The sequence below is a fragment of the Cyprinodon variegatus genome, unplaced genomic scaffold, assembly GCF_000732505.1.
Source record: "Cyprinodon variegatus isolate N-32 unplaced genomic scaffold, C_variegatus-1.0 Scaffold1669, whole genome shotgun sequence".
Lineage (NCBI taxonomy): Eukaryota > Metazoa > Chordata > Actinopteri > Cyprinodontiformes > Cyprinodontidae > Cyprinodon > Cyprinodon variegatus.
This window is the reverse complement of record NW_015152122.1, coordinates 96,280-106,747: the sequence shown is the minus strand read 5'-3', so window position 1 is coordinate 106,747 and position 10,468 is coordinate 96,280. Positions and strand designations below refer to the sequence as shown.

At 36.9% G+C, this 10,468-nt stretch overlaps 1 protein-coding gene across 1 annotated transcript; it reads right to left on the bottom strand.

The window, feature by feature from the left end:
* Window positions 1–243: 243 nt before the first annotated feature.
* anapc4 (anaphase promoting complex subunit 4) lies at window positions 244–10,384 on the bottom strand. The gene is made up of 27 exons (XM_015404220.1): window positions 10,273–10,384; window positions 10,086–10,191; window positions 9,484–9,613; window positions 9,335–9,409; window positions 9,231–9,257; window positions 9,088–9,132; window positions 8,346–8,430; window positions 6,972–7,079; window positions 6,694–6,864; window positions 6,458–6,522; window positions 6,282–6,324; window positions 6,098–6,174; window positions 5,915–6,015; window positions 5,296–5,347; window positions 5,164–5,219; window positions 4,973–5,019; window positions 4,837–4,893; window positions 4,694–4,750; window positions 4,512–4,605; window positions 4,313–4,410; window positions 3,292–3,353; window positions 3,163–3,201; window positions 2,979–3,080; window positions 2,825–2,902; window positions 2,569–2,736; window positions 1,361–1,484; window positions 244–520 (listed from the first exon to the last, which is right to left on the bottom strand). Exons 1-27 carry the CDS (start codon window positions 10,378–10,380, stop codon window positions 290–292), a joined length of 2,406 nt encoding a protein of 801 aa, XP_015259706.1. The 5' UTR covers window positions 10,381–10,384; the 3' UTR covers window positions 244–289.
* Between the last annotated feature and the right edge of the window lie 84 nt (window positions 10,385–10,468).

Below are 10,468 nucleotides of genomic sequence, written 5' to 3'. Positions count from 1 at the left end.
TCAAATTCTTTTTTAAAATGTGTTTGAAATTCTGTGAAGCAGCAGCAAACCTCAGAGCCACATATGTGAGAACACTCCATGGATGAAACAATTTGACCATTATGAGGTTCAAAACGTATTAGTGAATGAAATATAAACTTTGCTATAAATCCATAAAAACATTAAATAAAAAGGTTTAAGATAAAAGGACAATTACAAAAACAAATTATTTGGAATTTTTATTTATTTATTTTTTTTAAATATGAAAAACAAAAAGAGAAGCCCAGTCTTTAAGGCTTACACAGATTGTTTACAAGGCCTCCTTTGACTGTAAAAGTTCCTCTGACTTTTGAAACGCATCTCCTTCCTGTTCTCTAGATTCTCCTTCTGACTCCAAGCTCTCCTCCACTGGGCCCTGGCTGGATATCGTAGTTTCCAGTCCATCCTGGTCAGCACTGGCATTCTGCGAGTCAGCTCCCTCATCGTCTTCATCTTCCACATCCATCTCAAAAACACGGATGTGCCTGAAATTGGCACTCAGCTGTCATGTTAAAAAAAAAAAAAAAAAAAAAAAAAAAAAGCAAAAGTTTAGTAACGCCACAACTCTAAGATTGCCTATTCTAGCAGTGAGAGCCCCCATCACACCTGTTTGACCACCAAAACATTTTACTCACACACCTTCCAAAGCAAAAGCTTTTACAACATAAACACAAAACCAATTAAACCAGTGGAATATAATTTAGGAGAAATTTCAATGTTTCCTGGAATATATTAGAGTATATAATCCATATTAGCTGCACAACAAACATTATCCTCACCTAAATGGCCTGTTTGCCTCATATTTCAAGTAGGGGAGTCATGATCATGGTACTAACATTTCTAACTCCATATCTATACCCAGGAAACGATTGGATACTCGATACCATATTCAATACAATGGGGATAAAAATATACAAATAATTAAAAGAAATTTTTTACTAAAATTAAAAAACACCTTTCTTTCAAACTCAACATTGAAAATGATTTATCAAAAGAATCCGAGACTGTAGTTGAAGTGTTGCGCGAATAAAGGCAAAATAAATAACCAAATATAAATGCTATTTGACAACATTTTGCAGTTGTGTGTATTATTCTTTTAATCTGCAAATAATCCATGAATCTAAATTTAACAATAGCAAAAATATACAAATGATTGATAGTATGCCAAATTATCATCATAAATGCATTAATGATAGATATTGGGCAGGATGGTTCGACTTTTAATGTCATTTACCCATAAATACCTTTTAGAGTTGTTATGATGAGTAATAAAGAGTTGAAAAAAAGTGGATTAATCACTCTTGATGTGCTGGAAATTAGGAATTATACCCCTGAAACTTACCACACACGCCACTTTACGGATTCCATTCACAGCCACAAACTGGGCCTTCATGTTTTCCAGTTCACGCCACTGATTCCCCAACACCAGACCCTGGCAAGGGATGCTACTGCACTGCTGGTCCAACCTGACAATACAGAGATAAAAACAAAGCAGTGTCACTGTCATGTCCCTTTTTTATTTGCCACAGATTTCAAATATTCTTCTGTGACTTTTTTTATTCCAATTCATTATTTTCTTGAACAGACTAAGAGGAGTGTGTAAAAATGAAACTTGGTTTGGTTATTATGTGCAAACAAACTTAAGTATATTTTTTGGGCATTTTATTTATACATTAATTTGTCAAATTAGCCAAACGGTCAATAATTCTGAGGTGGGGAGAAAAATCACTTAGTCTGAAATTTATTCTAAAAAAACATTTATTTTCAAGATCAATCTTTAATACTTCTAAGAAAAATTAAGTGCAATAAATGTCTTTCTAAAATCCCTTAATTAGTAAACAGGGTCCTGCTGTGAGTGAGTTTATAATGAGTTTATTCTCATTATAGGTCCACCTAAAGGTCTCAGATGTTTGTTAGAACAACAGTAAACAAGCCGCACCTTAAAGAACAAGATAGACAAATCCCTAATGTCCTGTTTGGCATAAGGAACAGCAAACCATAGAAAAACTAAAACGATATATAAAGTTACATCACCCTGAATACATTTCCACACTATAACATGATCAGGGTTTATACAGGAATGAGAAAATCTAATTTAATGCTTTTTACTGCTCTTTTAATGCTCTTAGAAATTATTTTAATGCCATCAACAAGTACCCATGACTCAGATATATATATATATATATATAAACACAGCAGAATCCTTTGTTATCTTTACTGTCGACAGGCTGCCACCAAAACTGACAAAACTGTTTTTATATACTTTTTTTTTTAATTACAGCTTTTTTAATGCCACGCTAATCACATTAAATGAATTTAAATAATAATTTAATGACTTTTAATGATTTTTAATGACCTGCGGAAACCCTGATGATGGTGGCAGCATCATGCTGAGAAGATGCTGCGAGCAAATACGAATGCAAGTCACACTTCCCACATTTTAATTGGTAACTTCCAGTTTGTTTTGGTCTATCACACAGAATTCGATTAATCTAGGAGGAAAACAGTGTTTCATCTGTATGAGTTCTTTGGCCAGGCTCTGTGACACACCTCACACCGGGCTCCCAGCAGAATTCAGTCTCACAGCTTAAGCTGGATGCAAGTGAAACCTGAGCCAGAACACGCCTGTGGTTCTGATCCTCAGATCCTTGCAGGACCACTGTTAGCATTTCATCGTCGTAGAAACGAGCATCCAGGCAGCTGTAGACATAATGAAACCTAAAAAAATAAAACACTGTAAATTATATTAAAGTGGATTATTTTTATCCTCAGAGGAGCTTGGTTAAAAAACAAAGACAACACTCACTGTGCTGCTGCACCATTATCATCTGAACTGTCCAAATAATGGCTAAGGTCAATGGACAGGAAGCTGTTTGGGATATATCTGCAGAGACAGAGTTAATCTGATCAGAAAGACAAAAAAATAACATAAAACTATTCCTTAAAGGAAGAAAACACACCTGTTTGGGTCCGTTCCTTTCCGTAACAAGTAGAGCTTGCTTGGGGAAATCTCTGGCATGCAGAACACCACACAGTGCATTTTGCCTTTTCTGTCATTCCACCTGAAGGTCATCAAAAACAGACTTAATACAAAACGCATTCCTGCAAATCCAGAAATCTCCTAGAGGTTTCCGTCTTACTTACAGTGATGGAAGTTCAAAAAGCCTCGGAATCTTTTCTGAGCTGGAGAACCCAAAACATTATCACATCATTGACATCTTATAGAAATTTAAGTATCTTATATCTGAAAATATTGAAATAGAAGGACTTTACCTGTCTGGCACAGCGTACAACGGCATAAACAGAGCCTGTTTCACAGATTTTCCAATGACTTCCTGCAAAAAGAGATTCACAATTGAGTCTGAAATGATAAATGGCACTGATTGGCACTCTAATCCAAAAGGTGAAATTCATTCAGCATTTAAAGCCAAATGTTGACTTCACAAAATAGTGAGAAAAAAACAAAACAAACAACAAAAAAAACTGTCCTGTCACCATTTGCCAGAATTGCCTTCAAACCAGGGAAAAGTCAAATATACCGAGGGCCAAAAAACAAATTTGCTGCAAGCCGAGGGCCGGACTGGTTAAATGTTTATTAAACATATTGAAATGAACATAGCCTACTGAACCAAGACCTAACACACAAAAATAATAATATATATATATATATATATATATATATATATATATATATATATATAAATATCAATATTATTCATAAATGAAAGTATGTGCATTAAGCTGAAAGTGCATTACTGTGCTGCTTTATGATCCTACCGATCACTGCTTTCAAATAAGGAAAAAAAAAAAAAAAAAAAAATCTAATTAGTTGTATTCTCTCTCATCAATCTTATCTGCATTTTTCCCTGAGTCCATGAAAAATATGACAAACAATACTTTCTTCAAAGAAAAATCATGTCTTGTAAAAAGAAATGTAAAAATTTTGTGATAAATCACGGCAGCGGATCCAGAATTTAGCCAGAGGTTCTTTTAAAAAAGGAATTTATTACACGAAAAGGACCGAAGAATCAAAAAGACTACAGGTGTCAGCAGAGGCTGATTGAAGCTGCAGCAGATGGACACGCTGTCGAGTTATTGTTAGATGGTGCAAAAACCCCAAAGTTGTTTTAACATTTTTAGTGTAAATATCTGGTTTTGACTATAAATGATGGTCATATTAATCTAAAAACTTAGTAATAATTCCATAATAAAGAGATTTTACTTAATATATTGGTCATTAAAATAAATGAAGCATTATTAATACTGTCTTCATGTATAATTGTGATAAACTCACTGCAGGTTTCTGTAGGCAGAGCTCAATCATTTTCTCCATCCTCCTCTTCACAAAGTGCAAAGACTTTTGGGGATAGGATGGAAACAGCAAAGGACTCTCTAAAGATTCAAAATAAATATAAAACATGGGTATACATTATCTGTTATTTCCTCATCCTTCTTTTCCACAGCCAAGCTGTAAACTCAGGACCTCCTGCTACCTTTTAGATGTGTGCTGTCCTGTAAAAACTTCAGCCACTGGTTTCCCTTCGCATTGGGCGGAGACACCAGGTCCTCATCTTCATCCTTCAGGTACTGTTAAATGTCCACATGTGACACAAACATATGAGGCAATATTTTGTTTAAAAAAAATACTCAAAGCTGTCCCAAATAAACCACTTACCTGACCAACCTGCTCCACATTGAAATACTTCCCTTTTCGATCAAAGAGTTCCTCATTCTGAAAAAACAAACAGATGAGCCTCAATCCCAATCATGTTGATACACTTCTGATGCATGTCAGTGGGACATGTTTGCTCCTCTCACCTTGCTGAAATGCTCTGACAAGAAATCAGCAACAAAGGCAATGTCCTTCTGAGTCATCTGCAGGATGAAACAGATTTATTATGACTTTTGAATTATAAATATATATTAGGGGAAATAAAAGCCTGGGATAACCCACCTTGTTTAGCTCTGGGGGTACGTGTTCGTCACACATTCTTAGCATCGCTGTAGAAACACACAGTAAGGGTTTGCATAAGGGGAATAAACAAAACCTAACAGACAGCCAGAAACCAGCTGCTCAGTAATAGATGCAGGATATTAACTTAAACAATAGAGTTGTAGGAAGTAAAAGAAATAAATCTTCCTCACCTACATACAGCCATCGAAAAAAGGCTTTGAAGTTTTTCATGCTCTTGTCAATCACCCTGAAAAATTAAGATTAAAGTCAGAGAAAGTAAAAAAGTATTAAAGCATAAAAACGGAGATGATTTATCGACTTACTGCAGAAGTTCATTGGCTTTGAGGGAAAAGGAGCCAACAGCAGTGATCGCACCTGATCACACAGGAAAACAAAACTAAATAAATACTTATCCATAGCTGTCTGGGGGCCTTTCACTGGCCCACCATAACATTTGACCATTTCTTACCAATAATAAACCATTTTCAACCCATGTAAAAAAAAAAAAAAGCCTGCATATCTTCCTAGTTCTATTAGAAGTTAAATATTTTCATGAGTTATGGAAGTAATATTTTTATTACATTTCATAAATAAGTTTGATTTTGGATTCCTTTCTCAAAACTTGGTATAAAATTTGATTCTGATCCTGATCCACCTGTTAATAATTATAAGCAACACCCTTCCAGCTACTGTCTACAGCAGATTACAGAAAATGACTAAAAAACGTTGGCTGTTAAAATGGGCATGAAACCCCCCTCCCCGGTGGGTAAGAAATGATACCCAGTGGCTATGAAACATCCTGCAGCAGAAAACGCCACTCCTTACCCCCAAAAATTGGGTAAGAAAAGACTTGAACTACAAATTTTAAAAAGGGGAAAAACCTAAATGAACAAAACCCACCGACCCTTAACTAAAACATGGACTGCAGATGATGTACGATACCATCAATAGCTTCTGAATCCAAACCGAGGCGCTCAAACTTTTGCTTCCACAGGGACATTCCTCTGACCTCACTCAGCTGATACAGCAGAGCCTCTGAACCACTGCAGAATGACACAGCAGAAATGTTTATAGAAAGAAACTAATTATCTCCAGAAGAAGCAGATGGAGAAAAAGAGACGGTACCTCTGCAGATGGCTGATCACCAGCTTCTGGATGCTGGTGTACGAAGACTCAATAGACTGACCAAGTTTTTTCAAGCCCTGAGAGGGAGCGGCAGAACCCAATAAACACAAATATGAATTTTAAATCCACCTATTAACACTTAAGGAGGTAAAACAATCTAGAAATAAAGCTCATCTTGTCTTACTTTGACAGTCAGTTGGTTCATGAGGAGAGCCTGTAACTCAGGACTGAAAACCAGAAATAAATAAATAAATGAAGGAATAAATAGAATCTTTTCACAAAGGAGTTCAACATGTGCTTCCACCATCTACAGGATACTCTGGGTATTACAAAGGAAAGTGAATAAGAACAATGACCCACCTTGACTGTCCCCACAACAGAAGGTCCAAAAACTCATCCTGAACCTGGGTGCTTGTGTTTTTTTCCTAAAGGAACAACAAACCAGGACTGGATTTAGCCTGTGTTATCTTTTTGTTTGTATACAAGCATGGCAAACTGGACAGATGTCGAACTTTACCAATTACTAAATTGTTAAACACAGTTCTGAACATATGCTTCCTTAATTCTGTTGTTTAAACCAGACGAAAACAACAAACCTGAACAAACTTAGTGAGGCGAAGGTCCATCTGCATCAGGATGTCCTCCCAGGCTTCACACATGCAGGTGAGAGACAGATGCAGGTACTGCAGCAGGGTGGAGATGTGGGTGAACTTGCGTGCCATCCTGGTGACTTCAGGAAGACATTCTGACAACAAGCCGGTGTCCAGCTGTCCAATCACGACAGAGAGAAAATCCAGGTCAGAGCACAAAGACAGAAACATCCCTCTATGGTCCCACTGTGGGGAAATGTGTTCACTGATGTGATCCACCTCACCTGAACATAACAAATTCCTGACGTGCTGTCAGAGGATTCCACCTCTGTGATGAGAGACAAGGACTTGAGATCACTGGACAAACTCAGACTGCGACATGTTCCCGACACCTGCAGGAGACGGACAGTATAAACTCACCCAGTGTTTTGGTTTTTCTCTTGTGTTATCTTCTATGAGAAACATGCATCAAATCGCAGCTTTTTTTTTCTATTTATCAGTACTTTTTATGTTTATATTGGAACTATGTTAAACCAATTGAAATGTTTTCAGTTATAGCAGTAGCTATAACTGCCATATTTATTGGTAGTCCTGGTAAAGATGTGCAAAACATTTCAAAATGAATAAATCTTGTGTTGGAGTAGCATCTTTAAAGCTCTTTAAAAGTAGCAGAGCTCAATCAATAACATTTTGGAATTCTCATAAGTTATGGCACAATAATTTAGGTGAGGTACGTGATTTCATTCATAACAAATATGCAATATCAACATAACATATGATTGATGTGAAACAAATTCCTAAAGCTTCAAAAGAAAACATAATCAGAAGGTCAGATTTAGTTTATTCCGCGTCCATTTTCTGCACCCACTGGTCTTTGCAGTGTGGCAGGGAGGCTGTCGCCTTTCACCAGATGTCACTGAATGAGAAGCGAGATACCAAGGGCGAATTAAGCAGATAAATTAACTTAATAGTCAGGTTTTTGGGAAATGGGGAGATCATGGAGTACCTGGTGGGAACCAACACAGCACATGTAAATGCAGATAGCCCCTTGGCTGGGATTCAAGGGGGGTGCTGGTGCCTCCATCTCCAGCTGTCTATGGGCGAGAGGTGGGGTACACCATGGACAGGTCGCCAGTCCATCGCAGGGCAACACTATTTTTATTCATTCATTCATTTTTTTCCCCCAGAAAAAAAATTATTCAGTCCATAAATATAAGTTAATGGAAGCTGGAATCAATGAACTAAAAATCAAATTGAAGACATGAATGAATGTAATTTACAATCTGGACATATTCATCCCCATTTACACTCTGGCTACTCAGATTAGCTGAACAGCAGCAACTTTTAGGCTGATTTATGGGAAAATTAATTTATGTTTAATGATTATCTGGGGTGGTAAGAGAGAGCATGAGAAAAGCTGTAACTCTCCATGATCCAGAAACAATGTGCAAAAGCACACTGGTCAACAGTTCAAACAATAACTTCTTAGCATGCTCTCCCAAGGATTAAATGTACTCAGTTTAAAGTTTTTGTTTTGTGAGATTATGCTACAGCAAAAACAAAAAAAACAAACAAGATCTGAATGTTTCTTTGACATTTCTAACAAAACAGTGGTTGTGATTGTAGGGTCCTCAGAACTCTGCTGTAAAAACATTTACCTCGCCCAGAGTGGCTATTCTGTACATCCCATACGCATACAGCTCCACAGACCCAGAGTCTCCTCCAAGAACCAGGATGTTCAGCCTGTTGGATACCATGAAATAAATCTTAATTGACAAGATAATGAAAACAAGTGCACAACATAAATATTAAAATATTCATAAATATCTAATATTCTCTCTGTGTGGATGGGGGTGTATTCATGTCATATAATGATATTAAATGCAAATTTAACTTGGAGGGCCACCACCATTTTTCAAAGTATTTACAAATAAGGGATTGTCTAAAAGAAAAAGAAAAAGACTGTGTTTACTTGGAGATAAAAGTGAGGTACCACTGTTTAACAGACATGCTTTTAGAGTGTTGAGCACTGCACTGGTCACATGTGCCCGACTTATTTTAAAGTTAAGGAAGGACCCCCATACCCCAACAATTAAAATGTGACCGAGAAAATGACTGAAAATGTTGCTTGTGAAAAAATGTTGGGAAGAATACATTCTAATAATGAAGCAGTCATGCAACAATGGGACAGTTTTTGCACCTATATGTCTACAAATTGATTTGGACTTTAAGGCAGCAAAACAAAGATTTGCACTAAACCTCACTGTTTTATTCTTTGTTATTTTCATTGTAATGTTTTTTGTTCTGTTTATGTTTTACAAATTAAAAAATTCAATAAAAACTTGAATTACAAAAAAAAATTCTCTGTGTTTCGGTTTCGACAATGAGAAGAATCCTCACCGAACTTCTCCAAGGAGGTTGAGGATCTCATCAGATTTTTCCTCGCTGTAATAAAAAAAGATAAATCCATTTGTCCAAGATTCATAAAAAATGAGTCTTAAATAATCTAAATTCTAAATCAGTACCTCTACATTTTCTCTTACCTGAAGATCTTTGAAGTTGTGCTATAACTAGGAAAAGGTTTGGGCAGAGTTAGTTTAAATTACCTCTAGTTTTTGTAATTTGATAGGCCTTTGATACGTCTTACCTCTTAGGAAGTGTTGGTAATTCAGGAAGAAAAAGTTTGGATTCATCCTCAGAATTATAAAAGGAGCCGAGGGAACTGAAACAAAAGGAAATCCATTTGCACATCTCTTGCCTTATTTACACCCATTCTGATTTGTCTTCTGAGAATACCTGTTCTCCTCCACTTCCATCCAGTTCATGCAGGTTACAGAACTCTGCATGGGAAACATGTGAAGGATTTCTGCTTTCTCAACATCACAGAGGACTACCTGCTTGGTGTCTCCAAGGCTGAAGGCCAAAACTGGTGTTTGAAGAGAACAAAAAAAAAAAAAAGTCCTGTTAACATGATTCTACCAAACAAATGGCTAAAAAACCTGCTTAATATTAGAGGTGTAAATAATAATCGTTTTTAATCTATGCATAGATCCAACAGCCAATGATTCAATGCATTGACACGTCTGCAACAGTATTGATTTATGTTTTTTTTCCCTCCAGTCTATTTTTATCCATTTGCTCCTGGATGTAATTCTGACTTCCATGATGCGGTGGCGCTTAACCTATTTTGCCCTCCTCCCTTGCTTCCTTTAGCCACTACCCTCTTTCCGCCTGCACACATGCACTCACATAAACAGTAGGCAAGACAAACATGGCAGATTCTGGAGTACCGAAAATAGTCGAATCGTTGGGTAAAGAAATTGATACTGAATCTAATCGCCATGATAGGAGTGATTTACACCCCTACTTAATATATTCATATTCAAAGCATCCTTTACTTTTGCCATCAGGTCTCCAGGCGAGTGCAGTGATCTCCTTCCCAGTATATTCACTAGGCGGTAAACTCCAAACCCGCTGGAAACTAGCCAAGCGATGGAGCAGCAACTGTGGGAAGTCATCAGATTTACAAAAAATACAACACATTAAAAGCCTCACTCTCTACAATTTTACTCTATTCAAACTTACCTCCCCTGTAGTATTAGCCAGAGCAATCAGATCCCTCTTGGGAGACCATGCCATACACAGAACAGGGTTGGGAAGCTGCTTCTCTCCAACTTGCCGGAAGGCAGGCATATTGCTGGCTGGAAAAGTTTGAGCAGGATTTTAATTGGATTAAGATATTTAGCTTTAAAGGGACAAAACAGTTTCACTTCTAATGCCA